The sequence below is a fragment of the Styela clava genome, chromosome 4 (genome assembly GCF_964204865.1).
Source record: "Styela clava chromosome 4, kaStyClav1.hap1.2, whole genome shotgun sequence".
NCBI classification, from domain to species: domain Eukaryota; kingdom Metazoa; phylum Chordata; class Ascidiacea; order Stolidobranchia; family Styelidae; genus Styela; species Styela clava.
This window is the reverse complement of record NC_135253.1, coordinates 15516458-15539472: the sequence shown is the minus strand read 5'-3', so window position 1 is coordinate 15539472 and position 23015 is coordinate 15516458. Positions and strand designations below refer to the sequence as shown.

The 23015-nt window shown below is 35.7% G+C and overlaps 2 protein-coding genes across 2 annotated transcripts in view; one reads left to right on the top strand and one right to left on the bottom strand.

The window, feature by feature from the left end:
* LOC120327083 (uncharacterized) overlaps positions 1 to 18874 on the top strand; it is a 36503-nt gene extending 17629 nt beyond the window's left edge. Inside the window, exons 4-11 of the mRNA XM_039393475.2 lie at positions 4120 to 4219; positions 5431 to 5647; positions 7137 to 7191; positions 11634 to 11783; positions 14159 to 14260; positions 14593 to 14664; positions 15052 to 15188; positions 16932 to 18874. Coding sequence (XP_039249409.2) covers positions 4120 to 4219; positions 5431 to 5647; positions 7137 to 7191; positions 11634 to 11783; positions 14159 to 14260; positions 14593 to 14664; positions 15052 to 15188; positions 16932 to 17442 — 1344 coding nt within the window. The 3' untranslated portion in view covers positions 17443 to 18874. The remainder of the gene's footprint in view (positions 1 to 4119; positions 4220 to 5430; positions 5648 to 7136; positions 7192 to 11633; positions 11784 to 14158; positions 14261 to 14592; positions 14665 to 15051; positions 15189 to 16931) is intronic.
* Positions 18875 to 19099: 225 nt separating this feature from the next.
* LOC120327102 (uncharacterized) lies at positions 19100 to 22113 on the bottom strand. Its single transcript, XM_039393499.2, has 4 exons — positions 21697 to 22113; positions 20873 to 21060; positions 20459 to 20545; positions 19100 to 19815 (listed from the first exon to the last, which is right to left on the bottom strand). Exons 1-4 carry the CDS (start codon positions 21979 to 21981, stop codon positions 19722 to 19724), a joined length of 654 nt encoding a protein of 217 aa, XP_039249433.2. The 5' UTR covers positions 21982 to 22113; the 3' UTR covers positions 19100 to 19721.
* Positions 22114 to 23015: the final 902 nt, after the last annotated feature.

The following is a 23015-nucleotide window of genomic DNA, read 5'->3' as shown; positions in this document are numbered from 1 at the left end:
CATTCATGACGGTAGTAAGCCTAGATGGGTAACTCACATTCGGACAAATTAAATATTAACTATCTCGCCTTTTTTCACGTATACTGACGATGTATGTATTTTATTACCCACCTGACAGCGTTTAAACTCTAGCCAACTGCTTTTATCGCTTTGTGGATTCCAAATATAGCTTGTTATGTGTATAATATGTATTCGTCTTTTTGTATGCATAAGTCCGTTGTCTCAGGAGACGAGGCATATAGTCGTTATGATAAGCTACAGTGTATGTATGCGGTCTTGCACTTTATAGCGATAGTCATCAGGTTACAGCAGCAGCGTCAGCTAAGCGATGGATAACCGTTTTAGTTAAATTAAAGGCAATTATTTTGGGTAACTGTGTACTGTTCAAGTATATATATGTCATATATACCTGCGTATTTTTGTCAGTTTGTAAATTTCAAGTGCCTAACTTTAAATGATAGTTATGGTTATTATTAAAAAAGGATACTAAATTATTATCTTTTACATGTCAGTACAGGAATGCAGTGTTGTTTGGGTTAGTGCTTCAGGGGACTCCTTTTCAATAAAATTTACTTTCACGTTACATTCCAAGACATATACAGGCCATATGAGACACATAATACGATCATGTTAACTATATTGGTTTTGTTTAGTTCTGTTCCAATTGCTTCAAGTATGTTGTTCAATTTGTTCTCGCTAGGCAGTTTCATCTTATTCTCATCTTACGCGCCCGTTGTCGCTTATGCGTGAATTCTGGCCCGTTAACGGCCATACCATGCAGGCCTCACCTTCCGTCGTCCTTTTCTCATCAAGGGTCAATTGGGGACACATACCCTTTCCTATCCTTACTAAACAGATCACATAGATCGCATCTTAACAAATTTTCTTATATGTAAATTTGACATTTCAAGTATTTTTTCAGTGTAAGTATTAAAAGTATTTCAAACCTCTTTGACAAGATCAAGCTCAAGTTTAACATGTCTTCGTGTCATTTACTACTCGCTTCATTAAATATTTATACCTCGCTAAAAGGGAGTTCGAACAATGATCCTGCGTAGTTTAAAGGAAAGTTGTTATATAAAAATTTCCCTTTCTTAGATATTGTCAAGTTATACTTAGTATAGATGGGATTAACTAGTAGGCCTGAACAGTAAATTAGTCTTATGGGTATTTTTGTCCCTTTTTTGAATTTATACCCAAATTTCATCTATATAAATCAAGGATAGAGTCAGTCGAACTCGGTCGAGGTACTTGGCGTCGTCAGATCAGAAAACGTTCTGCCTTTTTTGCCTTACATACATCTGTGATTATATTCGGAAACCGTTTGTTACACATCATACGCTCCTACTAAATGTCTACAATTGCATCACGTTTTATCAATTCCTGCTATGAGCTGACGCGTTTCTATGTTTATGGTCTTCAATTCAATCCCACATTGAAGAATAATAGCTAATGTGGGATGCTTTTAATAACATTCACTTGTCATCAGATATCACTTCTCCTTACATATATTTCACGGTTAATAATTTTCTACTTGAACCTGAAAAAATGTCAATTTAAATCAACTTGACTCCTCGATTTTAAATCTTCCTACTAGAGAATAATTGATTTTTTTGTAAGCGTAAATGTAGTGGTACTTTATTGCTTCTAAGGCCGGAATAATGCATCAAAAAAATGATGATAATCTTTAGGCAGCAAGAGAGGCTTTAGATCGATAACGGTGTTTTGAATAGATACCGTTTTAGAGTTTTGAAATGTCAGAGCACTGATTGGCATGTATATCATATTGAAGGTTGATGTCAAGTCTAGTGCGAAGACGCGCATTTGCTGGCTTGGAAACTAAGTAATGTCCCTGGGGTTTTTATGCATTCCGCTGAACAGATGTAAAAATAGGTAGTAGATGGAATCGAAGCATACTCTTAGCATGGTACTCTCTTAATTTGTACTCCCTTGTTAATCTAAAACGTAACATTTCCATGCGGTTACGGTTTACCCTTATTGAAATCGTGGCATATGCCTTATGTGTAGTTATGTTATAAGTATAACATATAAACCGTGCACTGATTTCCAGATTATTTTTTTGACTCTGGCTTGGCGGAAATATGCCCTGGCTGAGCTATACTTAGAATTAATGACGCAAGTTAGAGCAGCATTGTAGTAAGTAATCAAAAGTTTTTGCATTGTATTTAATTAGTTTAATTTGAATGGTTATGGTATCTAGATATACAACAAATGTATTCTTCTGAATAATCGCTCATTTAACTAACTATATTTGTTATTCCCATAGCTGGATAGCTAGTCATTTAACATATCGAATTGATATGATGTACTCATAATACATTTGTTTGTTTGTTTCGCCTCAAACTAATTTGAATATTTGATTTACCCTCAAATCCATATTATTTAACTCAATTGTTTTGCTAGCACGGGGTCATCGAAGAGTTGTGGGGGAAGTTGATAATGTATATTTGATAAATCATTACCTATTTCCGACATGCATTGTGACGTCACTATCTACGTCATTATGTGTTTTAAAGGTCGTTCTATTGTTGTTATATCGTAGTTTCAGATATATACTAAAATATATCGTACTTAGTGGTGTATTTGATAATAACGTCAATGACGTCCGACTGCTGTCTATTTGCCTTCCCTTCAATGCTAGTAAGTTTGCATTCAATCATTTGATATTGAAACTCGAAAGTATGTTTATTTCCATAGATTATATAATTTATTCATTTACCGAGTATAAACTTTTGATGAACATTATGGCCAAGCTTGATCGGAGATAGATAGTTTATTTTTATCGTGAAATAATGTCATTTTGCTGTTTTTTGGGCCATTCGGTACATTTTCTCGTCAAGGTGTGATGCAAATTATATATGTAAATTGCCACTTTCAACGAAACTAGGAAGCCTATTCATCGTTCATAATTTTACAAGTTTAATCCGGGTGTATGTGAATCTATATTTAACATAAAACACCCGTTTTCATTCGCATGACATGTTTTAACTAATATAGTTGCACAGTAGCACGCGTGTATTGCAATTACGGTAACTCTTACGTCACAGTACACCGCTTATCTGTGCTCAGCGGTTCAAATTTTCTGACGAAACTTGTAATTAAATACAAGACTCTCTTGTCCATTCCCACTACTCAATATTAATTATAAAATGCCCCCGTTCATTGAATATTTTATATTAAATTTGAATTGCTTCAACGGCGTAGATCCTTGTCGCAATCAATAGGGTTCTTTAGGGATTACCCGAAAAGAATCCTCTTTTTATTTAGCCGGAAAATCGATTTCTATTTTGAGTTAATTGGATTGAAGTGGCCGGTCATTTGTACTATGTGTTTAAGCAGGACTCTGTCATTTTATCATAACAATCTACGGGCAAATTAAAAATTAAAGCGCACTTGCTAAAAGTAGATAGAACGAGCCATTCACGGGTTTTATCTGTTTCATATCGTATATTGTATAACAGTACTCTGACGCTAAATAGAAAATGGCCAAGAGACAAATTGATTATTTTGAGTGTCGGTCACTGAGTCATCTATTTTAAGTATTAATCATTTTTATTCAAAAACTCAGCGAACAAATATAATTTCGAATTTACGTAATTGTCGTCAGTTCGTTTCTCCTTACAGACCGAGAGAATAATTTCACACGGCCAAATATGGATCATATTTTATCCTTGGTCTAAGAAACATCAATTTTCGATTGCGTTGACGTTTTGGACTGCATACTTTTAAATACAAATTTTCGTTTTTCCTATGTTTATTTATATAATCCAAATTTCCGATTCACGCATTTAGTTATAAAAAATTAACTATATACTGGAAGGAAACTTTATTTTGTCACTGTTCGCAAATAGAATCTTTAATAACCTTTTTACACCCGTTTATTAGTAATATTCCATGTCGAGCAGTGTTGATTTTAATCCTTTCAAAACTCAGCCGCCTGGCACTATGTTACAACTTGTACCCAGTTTTGTAGAATAGAATCTTTATGAAAAATGGTATCCCCTTGCCTATCAGTACTGGTTGTACATAGTCTTGTTCGACGTGGTAGACATGTAAACGTGTGTTATTAACTAAACATCCTTTCTTTTGTTATTTCAGCAAAGTTCGTGGACGAAAATAAGGCGCATGGTCATTTGGTCACCTTTTATGCAATCATTCAAAAAGAAATATCCTTGGGTACAACTTGCCGGCCATGCAGGTAAACAAGACTAAAATAATTGGAACTCGAAAAAGAACCTAGGATGTCAGGTCAACTACTTCTGGTGGTGAAAACATACAGACGTGATAGCGCCTAACATGACAATGGGGTTTTTACAATAAACTCAATTGCGGTATCGGACAAGCTGGTGGTATTGCTTCCTACTCCCTACATCAGAGGTCGGCAACCTTTTGTCGCTCGCGGGCCAAAATTAAGGTTGCAAGTCATTGGCGGGCCGCACATATTTTTTAGAAAGTTGAAAAACCGAACGGATGGTACTTTTTATAATAAAAATCAAGCAGTGATACATCTCTCGAATGGAATATAGATTTATTTCCTCATTGCATCTCATAAAATTTCATTTGAATATTTTAACGCCATTGAACCTTTGCACTTAGCATCAACCTTTCTGCGTTTTGTTGCCATTTGCCTAATTATATTTAAATTATATGCTCATTAAACGAGTAATTGGGAAATATTAAGTTGTTAGGTTATAATATAATTTATTCTAAAGAATATATTCGTCAAAACGGATGTTTTGTTACTATAATTTAGTGAAGCGTCGCGGGCCAGATTATAGTGCTCCGCGGGCCGTAGGTTGCCGACCCCTGCCCTACATTATAAACTATTTAGAAGTTCTTTCTCGCTTTGATTGCAAATTCTTTGAACTCAGAGATTTCCATACCAAACTTATGACCCTGTAAAATTAGATAATCAATTAAAAAAACGTTATCTCGAATTTTATGCGTTACTGAATTCATTTTCTACAAGTTTAAGTTCATTTTTGCAGATTTATCTTTTGAATGTATTAGATGCTGGATATGTGAAAATATTATTTTTACACTGTAATCTGAGCTGTGAATTATGCAGTGTTGATCATCCTTGTTTCTGGTATTTTCTGTTCATCCCAGTCTAGTGATTGTTAGGTGTTTTAAAGAAGTCGTGCCATACTTGTCCCTTTTAGCGCACTTGTTATACTTGATCCACTGTTATGAGTTAGGACGAAGTTAGATGGTTAAAGTAAGAATATGAAGGGGAATTCATGCTATGTTCTGGATTAGGCATCAGATGTAATACGTGGTAGTAAAATATTCACACGAGCGGGACAACGGGTGCAAGTGTGGAACGCGACATTTTCGGGACAACTGAGTTTGTCTACTTCAGTAATCTTCACGTCTCTTTCCTATTTAACCTTGCTTTTAAAATTGCAGGTAATTTTCAACCCGGAGAAGAGGGCTGTATCTTGAAGAAATTTTGCTCAAGAGAAGCCGATTGTCTAAATAAATTATCCACTGATAATGCATTAAGACCGTTTGCACCTGAGTATCATGGAATAGTAGAAAAAGAAGGAGAAAAATACACGAGAATGCAGGATTTATTACTCGCATACGATTGCCCCAGTGTGATGGACTGCAAAATGGGAGTACGGTATGTAATTGGTTGATTTTACTCAGATTCGGCAATAATGGTCCTTCCACAATCGATGCAATGCCGATTCTGTATGTTAGTGTTACCATTGTATTATACTAGTTTCAAAAAAACAAAAGCATGAGATGTTAGAGAATTTGCACAAATAACACAAGGCGGTTTGTTGTAAATTTTTATGGCCTGGGCCCTGGAGTCTAAGAAAATGTTACACCCGACTTGGGTCTGAAATCTGACTACCGACTCCGTGGATTAGATGGACTCTGATGTCACGTGATTCGACTTGACTCGTGACTCGGATACCACGTGATTCGACTTAACTCGTGACTCAGATGTCACGTGATTCGGCTTGACTCGGGGTTTAGATAGTTTTACACCCAAAACTGTCTCCGACTCTGGGTACAGATACAACCCTTCATGAGTTAGAAAATTTCTTTGTTCTTTACATTATCGTCAACTTTTCATTACGCTACGACTACGTGTTCTCACATGAGATTTGTCAATATTTGTTGCAATAAAACGTCAACATCCGTCACCTAACCCTAGTACAAAGACCTTTGATTTTGCCACAACTTTTTGATTTATAGTAATTTCTATTTATTCGTTTCTCTTTTCTTGTAAGTCATTTGTTTTTAAATTTCATCATTACGTGTGCGTATTCCGTCATATGGTTTAATAATGTTGTAGACTTATGGTAAACTCGAAATGAGTCAGATATTTGAGAAATTTTGTGTTTAACGTTTTGGTATTTATGTAATGGTGCATCTGCGTCATCACAACTTACATTAAATAGCAAATATTTGAACTGTGAACAATACTATCCTATCCTTCTTCCCGCGTTTGTCATCATAAAATATTTGTTTTACTCGGAGATGACTAGGGCGAAGGCAGGATTTTTTTTTTACGGAATTAATCTTATGACGAAGGATTCAGAATAAACTCAATTGATTTTTGAAAACACAAAATCTTGAAATTTTTAAAAAAATATGCTTTTTTATGAATAAAATGCACAAATTAGTATATTTTGATAATGTGAATCTAAAACTGAAATTGAGAAATATTCATGTTGGCCTCAAGTGCTTTCAGTATCTGAGAGACGCGTGCGTTATGACATCCACTAATTTATGATTACTAAAAACGATTGCATTCTGACAATGGTATTCACTGAAGCAGACTATTAAAAGACACTCCGACTTACTCTAACTCCAGTATTCGTACAGTAGGCCATACTTTATAATTCGCATATCGTGGTCGCAAATTTCGGCTCCAAATAGTGACTTGTGAGATTGGTGGCCACGAAGTTAAGGTAAACCATTTTTGACCTAATGTGGTTGAAATACTCTAGCACTAGCCCCCTATTCAAATATAGCTTTCGACTTGTATTGAAGATCTAACGAAGGGTAAATTTTATATTGAAATCTTCGGTGGTGCATGTCATTGAAGAAAAGGTAAATATAGTATTTCAATACCTAAATATTTTCCACTTTTTCAGAACCTATCTTGAAGACGAGCTCGTGAAAGCAAAGATAAAGCCAAGATTACGTCATGTGAGTAAATTCTATGAATTCATAGGAAAAAATGTATTTTACGCAGAGATCAAAAGCTTTTTTAAAGAAGTATAATCATAAATGTAAGGCGGGCATTTAATGAAGTATGTCTCAAAGCTTATGATTGAAGCTCATCTTCGCGGCGTGATATCTTAATTTTGATTTGTGAAATTTGACATCATTGATCATTCTCTTTGCCTCAAATTTGTAATTTATAATTATAATTTTTCAATGATAGATATCCTGATACTCACCGTGCCTCTAAACGTGATACTAATTAATCAACCATATATTGTGTCATGAAACTGTTACTAAGACACGATTTTACCCAATTAAATTCTCCATAAGACATATTCTTATGAATTTTGATTCACTTCTACTCATAATTAATGGTCTTCTGCATGTTACTAAATATAAGGCGATTTGTTTAAAATGCATTCGTTCTTATTTAAAATTGAACCAATACTTTAACAACGCTAATACGGTAATAGAAAGCAACAAAATAACTTTCTTTTCACATGAATTCAACGTTCTAATTTTGTGGAATATGCTATATGCATTTAACCGCCTTAAATCGGTGCACGTAAAGCATAAAATGATGTCGAAACAAAAATTTGCTGGTATTGGATGTTTTATTATTACAGGGGTTTGCAACAGGCGGCTCGTGGCCCACAACCTGTCAAGTCAATAGGTGTGGCCCTTGTCAATACTCAGATTTATTCACATAAATCATAAAATCCTAATCCGCAGTTGTTTGAAAAGGCGCTCACATGGATAAAAATAAATAATGTTTTTTTTTTCTCGTCTCTGCGTTGAATGAATCTTCCGCCGCTTCACCCGGTTCATTCATTGCTGTAAGTCTAATAAGCGATAGCCGCATTCTATTCTCTTCCCATCCCGCTAATTGTGTTGCTCAGCTGGCTGTATGAAGTTGATTATATATGTCCACCGAAAAAAATGTTGCACACCCCTGCGTTATTACAGTGAAACCCATTATAATAGCAAGAAGGTTATGGCTCAAAATCGACCACGATTACTTCATTTTACATTGTTCAAACCGTATGTCTCAGACTTCGATTCTGAACAGTTCATTAGCATTTTATAACCTTTTTTAACAACGTGCACTAGTTTTTTTTACACTACGAATCGATCAAAGCGACAATTCGAAATAAGTTAATTATGGTATCTATGTAATAAAACGTAAGTAAAATTCAGTGTCGACTACTTGGTGCGTTGCATCGCGGACGTTCATGCTTCAAATTATCTTCTCCAATAAGATTACCATTTTGTGCAATCGAAATTGGTAAAAATTAATTTAACTTCCCTAACTGTTCAAAATACCAGAAAAGCTGGATTACAATCCGCCAAATTAAATTTTAAGCATTTCCCATGCAGCATATTTTCTAGAAAAACCTGTTCGAATTAGAAATATACTAAAGACTTCCATGTTAGAAAATATTAAAAGAAAATATCCCGTCCAGAATTTATTACAAAGATTGGCTGATTCTTCACTTCTCTCTCTGGTAGTAACAAAAATAGTAAATTACCAGGAGATGAAATGTTAAATAAGGTCAGTAATTTGGTATAAACAAAGAGACGTTTCTCTTTCCAGCGACTTTCATACAATGAACTTTATATAAACTTCTAAACGCAAATATCAAACATATTTTCAAATGTCAATTCCATGATTAACATTTTATCACCTGATTTTAAATGGTATGAAAATATTAAATTTTTGAAAAAAATTCTCCCTTTTCATATTTTTCAATTTAATTCAACCAAACCTGCTAGGTTTCTATTTTATATCGTTTACAGTAACACACCGGAACCTATAAATACCATAGGTGTTTAAAATGTATATATATATATACAAAATGTCACCTCAAATACCAAACCTTACGATTAACTTATTATTATAAATAAAGGTTTCACGGCACGTCCGTGCGGTATTATAAGGATGCTAAATAACAATATAACAGACGTGTATTGTTTATCCGTATGAAAATATCAGAATTATCTCTGATTCATTCTCGATCATCCTTAATTACGGTATATGTATTTTGAAAATGTGTTGAAAATCGATATGTTTTAGCTATTGAGATTCTATGTTATTATTTTTGTACTTCTGAGAATTTCCGTCTGCGTAGCCAAATAATGCATTAATCAAAACCTCTATTTTTGAGGTCATGTACTCTATCACATTACTGCGTGTGGTTTGATTACAACGTTATATGTCACTTGATTCTTACGCATACTGTGCGTAAGCGTCATTATCATAGCCGTGCGTGATCCGAAAATTGTTTGTATATGAATTTAAACAGATTTGTGCCAAATTTGTGTTTGAGTCATCTGCTTGGCAATGAACAATACAGCTAACATTTTCAGCTGCATACTGTCTTTCAGGAAGAATGTACTGTTCTTCGATGATCGGACATTCATGGTTTTATGTACGGTTTGCTTGAAGAAGTATATATTGCTGTTGTACACCCAGTACCAAAATTTAAACTTTCTTTTTATTGTTGTTAAAAGGAATAATCGATTCTAATTTAACATTGCTATTGCTATTAATTCATCATTTTGACCAAAGTTAGATGACTAGTCAAATTCAGTGATATATCCGGGTACGCTGATCTCTCTGGGTACTCCTGTAGTATGTGTACAAGGTTAGGGTTGGACCATAATCTTATTCCTATTTTCCTTATTCTAGTTCTATTACGAGTTCGGGACTGTCTGTGTTACCTAAGTGAATATACCCCCTGGGCCCTGTTCATAGGCTTCCGTTCCTTTACACAACTTTATGTGAATTAGGCGAACAAAACTTCTGGAGCGCCGACTTCTCCATGTAATTTATTTCGGTTTTGCTAGTTAAACATTGACATTTGCTATCAAGCGATTATAGATTTTCACGACTTGACTGATTCGATAAAAATATACCGATTAAATATACGTCACTAACAGAGTTTCTAATGGATGAGAATTTTCGAACCCATGAAATTTCCAATATATTCCCGGTAATTTTGGTCAAAATTGCATCAAATTGTCTCTGTAATTAACCTGTAAAATTACTCTTTGTTGAGTTTTCAATCAATAAAATACGTTAATAACCACAATATACCGTAGATATATTTCATTTTTTGTAACTTGAAATTATCCTGAACACTAATCAATTTAGTCATTCGAATTACGAGGATTTGAACATGAATCATATTCGTATTATGTCTAGCAACATGATCGTTTCGAAACTAGCTGTTAATAGTTTTTTTTTTCCAGACTTTTAAAATCACTATTTCCGTGAAAAATCGATTCTAATTTGTTTTCTTAAATAGTATTTATGCATCATCGATGACATCCGGGTCAAGGTTAATTCTTACGTAAGTTTGCGTGAAATGTCGGAGACGTTAATTTACGCTGCGTGATATAGCAAGTTTTGATTTACAAAGAACATGGGAACATAATTGACAAAGGGGATTGTCCAGCTGTTAATACGTTAATCCGATTTTTTGGCATTGGCGATGAAGATTTATTTACTGCATCGATTTCTTTGTTTATTTCCGACAATAAGTCAAGTCAGCAGTAAGTCAACGATAACGTAACAATGGCAATTTGTGCAGTCGCTCAGACAGATATCCAAACGTTTTGTCAGTTTTCAGTTGTGCGATAAACTAGGTTAAAATTAGCTATTTGCGCCACGTCGTTAAATGATTAAATGAAAAATATGGTCTGTCCACTTTCCAAAACACTCTCAAAGTAAGTACTAAAAATTAGTAGTGAAAGAGTACAAGGAGAATCTTTCTTGATCAATGGTCGGGAAACGTCCATTATAGTTTCGATTAGGATAAGTTATTGCTTCCCTTTTTCTAAAATGAACGGAGTACCAAACCTAACAACCTAACATAAGATAAACAAAGTCAAGTAGCAAAACCAAAAAAAAAAATTACTGGTGGGTCGATTGGATACGGTGCGCGGTTGTATCATTAAATGTTTTATAAATTGAGTAGGAGTAGGCGACGACGAACACAACAATTTTCCCAGATAGTTTTCATTATTTCGATTTGTCGACTGTTTAGGGCCCTGCTTGGCATGAACAATCGAATGAAAAATTTCTTTAAAATTACAAAAAAGTAGCATTCAAGTGTTATAGAAAACGTAAGCGAAAACGTAAGCTTGACAATCACGGGGTTAATTCTCTGTCGGTTTTGGTTATATTGCAGTTCGTCATGACAGTGATAATACCGCGATTTACCCTTTTTCCTTTCCTCTCAGCACTAAATCTAGCCCAGACGCTTTTTCGATTCTTGCTCAAGTTTCGAATTGGTTCCGGTAGGTTAGGATATATAGGCTAATAAAACGTTACCAGCGATAAAACCGCTTTATCTTTAGTATTATACATATATTCAGTATAAATATAAATATCAAATGTTTTTGATCAATTCTCATTTTAGGACATGTACGCAAAGATGACTGAAATTGCACCAGAAGAACCAACACAAGAAGAACACGAACAAAGAGCTGTTACAAAACCACGATACATGCAATGGAGGGAACACGTCAGTTCTTCATCAAATCTTGGCTTCAGGATTGAAGGAATAAAGGTAGTAGACTGTATTATTACCGATTTCAAACGTTCTAAATTGGAATCTTTGAAGAAAATTTCGCGATTTCAAATTTTATAATGCAAAAACGCCATATTTCATAGGAAAAAAACAGTTTTTTTTTAATGTATCTGTGAAATGATTGGGCAGTCTCTGTGGAAACCCATATCTACCGGATTGGCTTGGATATAGGTGTTTTATCGGAAAAAAAACTAATATGCGGACCATCAAAACTGCCATGGATCTTATTTTCTAAGCGCGTGGTGCAGACGTACACTACTGACATAATATGACCATTTTTATTCAGACCAGAAATAAATGATAACATAAAAAGCAAGTATCTATATAAAAACTCGCACTTCGATGGCAGCATACGTCTTGTGTGCCAGCCCTAAAAAACAAATCTCCTGGCAATATGGCAGCCAAATTCCTCGCATTTCATTCATCGAATGGTACTCCCGTAGTATGTGAACCAAGATGGCGGACACTGGAACGTAGTATGTATACCAGGTTAGGCCATAATTTCAGGTATAAATACTACGGGAGTCACTTGGCTAGTCCCGGAACTCGTAATAGAACTAAAATAAGGGAAATTAGAATAAAATTATGGTCTAGCTAGCCCTAATCTGGTACACATACCATGTTCAGGTGTCCGCCATCTTGGTTCACATACTGCGGGAGTGCCCATCGAATAACAAAAAAATGGACTAACAGTACTGAGTTTTATAAATTTATATAATCTGATGCCATTTTATTTGTCGGTAAATCAATCGCAAGCTGCAATCTTTTCCCCGGCGGGTATGACCGCATCGAACAGATAATCCAAAAGATGCCTCATATTGTGGTATTTGCCTTGTAAGCTGAAACTATCTTCAGCCGGCTGTATTTATTATTTTAAACCCTATTATGACGACATAATCGCACTATCGATTCAAACCACCGTGTGAAATTATGCCAAACACGCAGCAAAATTATTTGAGTTTTTTTTTATTAAATTAAATTTTATCATTCTGTCTTGGGCGAGTATCATCGATTAAACATATATATACTAATATTTGACATGTATAAATTATCGTTGCTATTCTGTTATTAAGCCTCAACAATTTTTTTTGGATTCTGTTCAGGTTAGGTTGTTTTCTGTTTATCTAAGACTAAAATTAATCACTTTTTTGAGAATTAGTGGTTTTGCAATATCAGCAGCATAGTACCACATAATCTTCTTCGTATATGATACATAGCACATGGTGAAAATTCGACAAAAGGCGTGTAGTTGGCGTGTAAAAATAATATGAAGAAACTATGAATTTATTCCGAACGATTGGACACGTTTATAGTAATTTCCGGATAGTTTCCAGCATCACCAAAAGTCAGTGTTCCCATATCAAAATGCTCATACCGTTGATGGTTTCGTGACTATTTGTTTCTGAACGTTATGAAAGTTGCTCCATTGATTTACTAACGTATAATGCACCGCTATGTCCTATAATTAATTATACATACGGTAGTTTCACTGTCTTTCGGATACTCCCGAAGTACGTGAACCAATATGGCGGACACTGGAACGTAGTATGTGTATCAGGTTAGAGGTAGGCCATAATTTTATTCCAATTTTCCTTATTTTGGTCCTATTACGAATTCGGGGACTAGCGAAGTGACTATTTGTACCTGAAATTATGGCCTAACTCTAACCCGGTACACATAACTACGTTTCGGTGTCCGCCATCTTGGTTCACATACTTCGGGAGCACCGTCTTTTGGTACTCCACAGTGGTCGCCCGTATGGGGTAAATTCCCTCAGCTCAGACATAAATCTCTTAATTCCGAGTGAGCTCGCATGGCCAGCAAATTTCTTTAAAAAAATCATGACATTATGTTAGTGTTGGATGCCCTATAATTTCCCTTGAACTAGGCAATATTAGAAAAAAAGCCGTCCATGCTGAGGAAGTAGTTTGCTTTGTAAGGTTATGTCGGTATATCCCACCATTACACTTACACCCTTAGGTTTATCCGTGCCAACAAACCAAGGGTTGAACCACAAATGTACATACTGCGTTAATGACAGTTTAGGACGACGCAAGTGGGACAGATAGGAGTAATGCATTCGAGAAAATTTTGTATTCAGATGAATGTTCGATTTGGCAATATTTTTGTTTGAATAGAGTTTAGGTAATTCAAAAGAAATACCTATATAAATGTAATTCAATCTATTTACTGTAGACTGTATTGACTGTATTGAATTGAGAAATGGATTCGTATTTATATGAATTTTCTCACTCGCACCCAAAATAAAGTAATCTCATCTCTGAACAATGTCACAGGCAAACACTGAAAGTCCAACGATTTCGATCTTATCAATTTATCATTTTATCTTTCAGAAAGCCGACAACGATCCGAGTAAAGATTACAAACTGACGAAAACAAAAGAACAAGTTAAAAACGCTTTTAAATATTTTATCGACGACAATATTGACGTGTTGGTAAGTTTTATTTTACTATTTGCTTACCCAGATTTTTTCTTAGTTTTAGTCAAATGAATGATATTCAAGATGACTGCTTCTAAATTTTGCTATTATCGTTTTTTTTGGATAGTCAAGATTTCCTTCAATTTGAATTCTGTAGCCGCAGTCCGGAGTCGGTTTTTAGGTGCTAGAAATTTTTAGTCCGATGTTGATTTTCTTGGATTTGGCGTTTGAGATACTTCAGTTTCAGCTGACAAAAGTTCTTACAATTCTTTCGAAAATGTCATTGATATCAGAATCTGAGTAACCGCACTTTTATGCAAAATTTTCAATTATGTTTTATTTTTTAGGAAAAGTACATAAAAAGGTTAAAAGATGTCAGGGACGCAGCCGAAAAATCAGAATTCTTCATGTCTCACGAGGTGAGTTATATAAACTCATAAATGAGATAACTAAAATTAAAATGTGGTCGCGCTGCCATGATTTTGTCTACGCGAAAATGAATTTCGCTCCCGTGTTGTAATGCGATCAAGCACGTCGCTGTTGTAATTTTTCAACCCGTATTAAAACGAAATCATTGGTTTAATTTAAGAGAATTTTTACATATAGCTCTGTTCTCCTAAATAATTTCGTTCTTTAAATATGCAAGGCTACGAAACTCTCCCCTTTTCATTTAGGATCATATTTCACAATGCTATACGGTTGACAATAAGTTCAATTTTCATGATTCAATTTTGTCTAAAATCACACGGTAATGAAACCATCTCTTGGCTGTTTATATTACCGTTTATCTATTGTATTTTCTGTAGGTAATTGGAAGTTCACTTCTCTTTGTTCACGACAAAACCGGAATTGCCAGTGCGTGGATGATAGATTTCGGTAAAACTTCACAACTTCCGGATAATAAGAAATTAACGCATAGAGAGGAATGGATAGAAGGAAACAGGTGAGCTTCTTCGCCAAATAGTTGACTATTTTTATTCCTATTGTTTTGCGAATCGAAAAGAAAAACGGTATCTCCCTGTATATCATTTTGGTCCTGCTTTGAAAGTGGGGGCGACAACATTGTTGTTATAACGTTGGACAGGAAGTGTACCTATGGACTTTGTTATTAAAATCGCTTCCAATAGATTACTGGACCAATTGGCCCGGAATTTTCAAGGGTTAAAGATTTTGTTGACGCTACAAGACTATTACTTATATTTATCTCAAAATTTCAGTTGTCTCTATGGGATTCGTCTTTTTTGTTTGCGATGATGTCATCATAACTGATAAAAAAAATTGCGCACTTTGTGGCGGTTCTGCGCTCGATGCTATTTGGTGGTCAGGCAAAAACTTCGGTACCTGCCGTCTACTGTAAAAGATTAGATCCCGCACTACTCCGCTTTGACTTTCGTGTGCATTTATTCCAGCATCGCTCCCATATATGGTGATCAGGCGAAGTCTGGAAAACTGCGCTATCGATTGTATACTGTAAAAGATTTGATACTCGTATTTCTTTTTTATGTGGATTAGCGTGTTAACATCCAATCTTTCTTGTTACTGCCATTTTAGAATTCTTTTGTTACTCCTAACACAACGATGCTTTAATGAGATAATGTCTAAGACGAAAATATTATATTAGATAGAAATTGAGGTTTTATTGAATTTGCCGTTTGAGTCATTGCCTAATTTATGTCTGAAATGTCATGACTTATCGAACGCTATCAATGAAACCAATTTTATAGAATGAGAATATGATTATTTTGTTCTGGTTTGTGTATGACATTTCCTCTTTTAGATACATAATGTGAATTGCTTTTTCTTTGTGGCTTCTGCATGATTTCTTTTTCGCGTTCGGTTATATTTCATTTGATTTTAAGACTTGACTCCCTTGAGATATTTTACGTCGATATGGTCGATTTCAATATCATTATTTCAAAACATTCAGACATCAACCTCGTAAAATGGTTGTTAACTTCCAAATAAAAATTTCGACGTCTCGTAATTATGTTATTAAAAATACATTAAAATTTAACGACATTTTGCGGTAAATCGAGCTATTTTGCAAAGTCAAGAAATCCATTGGCGTTTAGGACTAACGGCTTCCTTGTTTGTAGATTACAATGATGAAGTGGCTGAATAATGGTGATTAGATAATGTCACTGAGTCAGAACCGTGTCTGTTTCAGGGATACCACCATTGTCAGTAAAGCCAGTCCAATCTTATTCGCCAGGCTTGATGATCTTTTCCTTGGCCTTTGGCCCTAGAAAAATTCTTCCTATACTTCATTGTAAAATTTTTGATTTGAGTTTGCACATACATAAAGGTTTACATTTTTCATTGTCGTCATTTTGATTCAAAATATTCAACCACCCTACATTTAAGAGTACTGATAGCTAATTTTAGCATAGTCTATCTAATTTGGGAAACACTGGCCTAGCAAAGTCATGCTAGAAAATATCCCTTCATAAAAGTGTATATTTGAATTGTTGCGTCACCTTCAATATATTTTGTTTTATTAATCATCATTGCGGAAATAAACGAGGAAGTCTATGCTCGTTGAAACTCCCATAAAAACAGGACATCTGTGTCCTGGCATGACCTCACAACATGTTAGACAGCAGACTCGTCCAGTAAAATAAATCTGTTGTCTTTTATTTAACGTCCACGAGGGCCATCACTGACAAATAATGTTCCTCTATTACAGGGAAGATGGCTATCTCTTTGGACTTGATAACCTCATTGGTATATTTGAAGAAATTTGCAAGGAGTTGATGTCAGATTCTGTCAATATAATACAATCAACGGAAGTAAACGGTAATCAGGAACCGACGTCGAACGACGTAAACGAGAGTGATAACAACGAGCAAAGCAGGCTTCCTGGATCACCACTAACGTTGACACTTTCAAGTCAATCATCTGCCGAAAGTGTCGAGTCCTCGTCTTCCCAACCTCAAGATGGACCGACGGACGACAGTGCGTCAACACAAAACAATACAAAAGAAAACACGCGCAAACCACCTTTAAAACGTCAAACGGCGTCTTCCGAACCTGACGCATGTCATCAACCACCTTTAGCAACCGATCCCGTGACTGATAACATCACAAACGACGCAAAAAACGTAAACACCGACGTTGCAAATGACTCTGTCGGAACTATAAACGATATAAAGGACGATTCACACCTGGATGAATCGAGGGGTCCAGGTACAACATGATTACCCCAATCTCTTCCCTACAAGTGGGTAGTTGAAAATCCATGGGGTCTACGTACTCCGTGCCTCAAAGCTTTCTAGGAGTGTGTTAGGCAATCCACTGTCCTTACAACAGTACCCACACGGATAGTATTGAACCCAATCACATCACTACCAATCATGCATGATCTCATTCTATGTTGATCGTCGGTTATTGAGTGCACTAATTTCCGGCCTAGCAAAAGTTTGGGCTTGACTTAGGTTTTCGTGCACTTCTTGCTAAAAGCCTTTTCTGTGTCTCAAGGCCAAGAACTAGACAAAACATTTGTTAATTAGAATGATTTCTGGACCAATAGCCCACCAACAAAAACAGCGATAGGCCTGTTAGTCAACAAAACAGCAATTTCAGGTATCTTTTCAGGCAAATTCGGCAATGATCTATCTCGTAATATATCGTGACTGCTTGTAATATAATGTTGGTTGTAAATCGTATTGTTAACGCTGCAATGCCTTCACATTGAGCTGTTTATTACACCATAACTCGGAAGCTAATTATTTATCTTTTAATGTCCAATATCTCATAACGGTACAATGTGTACGTTACTTTATCACCAGATTTCACAATATTCGAATCGCCATTATTTTCTCAATTACCTAGAAATGTGTTGATTTTCAAACTGTAAATCATAACCACTTTGATTCGTGGCGGAGTCGGCCATGTTTTGTCCAGGAATTTCAACCCCAAGATATTCTGAATCGCACACTCTCGCTACAACGTTTCGGCTGACAAAACTTCAATATTTTCGGACAACAGACTTCGCTTTTTTTTAACTTACAAAACAGTTCGATTTGGGCTACAAAATTCGCGATTTCTTATCAATCGTTGCTTCCTGTATTTCTGGAAGACAAATTATAAACTATATCTTGGCAAATATCGGATTACACATACAGATTTGTTATTACCGCACCCGGTCGGTAAATGGAGATTTTATTTAAGTTGGCTCGTGTATAGGTCGAAGTTGTCAACATATATAGATGGATACTCCACATGGGCAAGTCGAGTTACACTGCAATTTTTGCAGACAACTTTTTTTCAAGGCCCATAGTCGTTCATATTCTTTTGATTGTCGCATCATAATAGGGCAATTTTCCGATTTCTTCAAATTCTATTTCTTCTGTTATCGATTTTATCATTTTGTTAGTCATTGTTTTATCAATTATCTTTACTTTATTATTATCTTGTGCACGAATCTATTTATCGTTTTATTTTATCTGTGGCTTGCCGTTACAGATAATATCATGTTATTTGTACCGGTGTTGATTTATCATCCGCTGTTGCCGTGTTTATCATCTTCTTCTTGTTATTCTCTCTTATCTCATTTTATCGTATCGTTATCGTGTGCACTCAAAATCATGATTTGTTATCAAACTAATGATTATCAAATTCTTGATGAAACTTGTTGATGTTTTTATTTCTTTTGACGGGTTGAATGAAAGTGTAATTAGGTATTGGGTTCCGTCACCTAGCCAAGGCCGAAGCAACTAGTAGAAAAAAGAGTACTCATGTAGTATGCGCCATTATGGCTCGCATACTACAGGAGTACTGAAAAAAGGGGGCTCCCGAAGTATGCGAACCAAGATGGCGGACATCGGAATGTAATATGTGTACTAGGTTAGGGTTAGGCCATAATTTTAGGTATAAATACTACGGGAGGCTCTTGGCTAGTCTTCGAACTGATAATAGGACTAACATAAGGAAAATTGGAAAGAAATTATCGCCTAACCCTAACCTGTTACCCATGTTACGTTCCGATGTCCGCCATCTTGGTTCGCATACTTCGGGAGCACCGAAAAAAGACTCCGACCCTTGGGGTCGGTCCACGGTGGTGTCGTATAGGCTTTAAGATTCCTTTGTTTGTCTAGCTGGGGTACTTTTTCTCGCCAGTCTTCCCGAGTTCAGGGTAGCTGTCTTGATGATTTTCCCCCGATACTACCAGGCCAAACTATTAATACGACTACGACGACCTATTCAAATGTTTGAGGAATTCTGACTTTATATTATAACTCAAAACGTGATGACGTATTTAAAGTCTTTTTCGACAATCCATGACGAAGCTATAGAACTCGACAGGTGAACTTCAATTCTAGAATTTTTATTGCTATCACCTAGCCTAGGAGGTTCATTCGACACAAATTATTTGATTGAAAAACTTATTTTATTTCGTCAAAAATGGACAACTAGCTATCGCTTTCCAGCGCTGAGTTCATTTGTACAAATGATATCGAGTGGGGAGATCATCGGGTCAATCGCATCCTCTTCTTGCACATAAATTTAATGCATGATGGGCTGCTTTGACTCCTTTACCAGCTGCAAATCGAAGAAGCTTTTCAGGTTCACTGTATGAAAAGAACATCGTTGCTGATGAATAAGGGAGATTGCATTCACATGAGCAAACCCGGTCAGAATATAACGTTTGTACGTGATGCCTGTACACGCTCATAGGTGTAATGTAATACAAAGTAAATTATATCTTGTCTTATTTGGATAACAAGCTCCGTCTTGTAATATTTTTACAAACACGTAGTTCTGTACAGACTTGAATTCGAGCACACTGACTGTTGTTCAACCTTGACTCAGGTTTCTATGGGTCAATCCACATAATTCGGGAGGATATTCAATTAGAAGACATTACAACGAGAACATCAGTTTGAACTTTCTTCTCTCTGTACTCCCGAAATATGAGAACCAAGATTGCGGACACCGGAACGTGGTATGTGTACCAGGTCAGGGTTAGACAATAACGTTATTCCAATGTTCCATATTTTAGTTTTATTACGAGTTCGAGGACTAGCCAAGTGACTCCCGTAGTATTTGTACATGAAATTATGGCCTAACCTGGTACACATACTACGTTCCAGTGTCCGCCATCTCGGTTCACATACTTCGGGAGTACCCCTTTCTAACTATAAGTCACCAAGTTATTACTTGGTAAAGTTTAATATATATATCTACGCATTGAACAACAATTTATCAACTTGCCCTCTTTTCAAATTCGTTTGGGATCCATGCATATGTCCGACAGCCAAATTATAACTCGCTTCTGCGTGTCCTTGGTCTGAAGCAGCCCTGAAATAATAAGGCATACTTATTAGCAATTTTAATGTTTTACTTGAATTTGGAATTAAAAAGATTTTTCTCGGCTCTAAAACTTCGTCCGTGCCTGTAGTATATTTTACAAGAATGGGCAATGTAAACGCAGAATAGTCAAACTCTAAGAATCTAGATCTATAATATGGGGATTAACATATTTTTATTGCTTTGGACAAATGTTGAGCTACTTGCAAAATTATTATTAGTTGCGAAATTACAACCAATGCAATGGGTTTTTAGGCTTTAGGCTCTATGATACAGGTACAGTTTATCTAAAATCAACACAAAACCAATAATAAACACCTGAACCATTGCATGGCTAATGTATCATTTTTGTCTGTTCCCTTTCCAGCTAAATATCTTTGCCCAACAACATGTTGGGCTGAAGAGTATCCTAAATGAGCATATCCCTTTGATACATGAAAATGGAGATGGTCATAATAATAATAGGACGTGTAGATGAGAGAAAACGCCAGTAAGACTCCGAATACCTAAATGAACAACATAGACACAAGTATGAATAAAAAATAAGTAAATGAAAAATTTGCGTTTTGCCAATCGTATCACCATTTTTACCGATTTCACGTCTGCTTTCCACGAGTTCCAAAGTGGACATAATTTTGACATTTTATCAACTTTACTTTAGCTTCAGAAGCTTTGAGTTTTTTCAGAAAAAAGATTTTTGAAAATCTTGCAAGGCCTCGTGATGATTTTTCTTCGATGTTTCGGAAATTCCCTACTTGTCCACACTTGTCCCAATTATCCCACACGCGTTTTACTGCTATGGGTTAGTAGAGTATATACACAGTCTATGTATACTGTGGCGAAAATGGCTGAAGAAAGATATGCAGCGAGATTCAGGCTCGGTTCTGGTTTAGGATAGAGATATTGCTTGGACACAACGTTACAGTATTCGTAATAATGTGAGATTTATATAATTGGGACACGTGACCCAAGAGGGACAAATGTGATACGACATGTTTAAAACACCCATTTTTCTTTATAAGATTATTATTCTAGCTGACTTTACATGTCAATGCTCAATATCTATATATATATATATATAGTAATATACCACATTATGTAACAACAAAATACAATACTGCCAAGGTCATATTATAACGAACCTCTAGTGCAGTTACCCACATTGGATCTCGTTTTGAACCTTGCATTCGATACACAGAATGTCCAAGTTTAACATATCTTTCCATTTCATTGTGCGACGATGTTGCATCAGCTGCATATTCGTCACCAGCCTGTTCCTCGACAATTTTATTAGAACTTTTGCGATGCCGTAACGTCTTCCCTGTCATAGTAGTCTTATAGTGTCGACTGTCGAGCGCGGACCTAGGCCGTCTCTCTGCTAGAAGAACTAGAAGAAGAGAGACAGAAATGTTCACGACTAATTCCATTCAAAATATAAAATATTTGAAGGTTTGTTTATTCTTCTCATAGGCATTTGAATCAACATCAACAACTATTGCTTCACTAGCCACTAAACTACTTTTGAAACATAATAATAGATCCTAGTATACACATATATAAACTCGTCGAAGCTGTGTATTTTCAAGTAACCCAATCTAAGAAAAGAATATGTCATATATATAATATATATGGTGGATATATGAATAATTTATATTTTCATTACGTTTAATTGCAATCCTTTATAATATCTATGTCATGAATATTTCAGTGCTTTCGTTGTGGCGCAGGTTTGTCGCTCACGGAATATGAAACCTAACTAACATTATAATCACTTGAATTTAATACAACATAACCAGGCGAATAGTGATTGAAAAAATAGAGCGACAGGTACAAATCTTAACATTGTCTGATTTTTAGTTTAATGTAGTTTTCGTAAGCAGTGAAATATTATTTATCATTTATAATGTATTGGTTTGGTTGTGAGGTTGGTTTGATAACAACCACAAATAACAAGTGAAATATCTAGCGCCTTATATAGGCTACCCCTCTCCCCCCACACCCAAATTTAGGACACTTGCGCATATTTCACATGCATAAGAGGCATAGGTGTGCAACATTTTTGTCGGTGGGCCATATAACCAACTTTAGACATCTAGCCGGGCTAGATCCTTGTACACAACGATTTAAAAAAATCTCGCCATGCAAGATTTTACTTTTTTAACATTTTAGTGGAACATTTGAAATTTCAAGTTTCTGCATAGTTTGTTAACACCAGCTTCAACGGAAGTTGTAGCGACCCTTAATTGAAGAAATACATCAGCGACAACCAGAGCGCCGCGGGAAAGACAAGAGGAGAGAATGCGGCTATTGTTCAGCGTTACATGAGTAGCCTAATGAAAGCAAAACTGCGAAAAATTTAACGCAGCGACAAAAGCATAAAACAATATGTATTTTTACTCATGTGAGCCACTCCTTAAACATAAATTGTCGGATTTGGATTTTATACCTAATGCGGAAAATT

What these genes read in the sequence shown, in the direction of transcription:
- LOC120327102 (XM_039393499.2), bottom strand. Translation starts at nt 21,981, where the DNA reads ATGGAATTAGTCGTGAACATTTCTGTCTCTCTTCTTCTAGTTCTTCTA. An exon ending in TGTGGGTAACTGCACTAGAG is followed by an intron (nt 21,061 to 21,696) that starts GTTCGTTATAAT and finishes TTGTTCATTTAG; the next exon opens with GTATTCGGAGTCTTACTGGC. An exon ending in CAAACGAATTTGAAAAGAGG is followed by an intron (nt 19,816 to 20,458) that starts GCAAGTTGATAA and finishes CTTTTCATACAG; the next exon opens with TGAACCTGAAAAGCTTCTTC.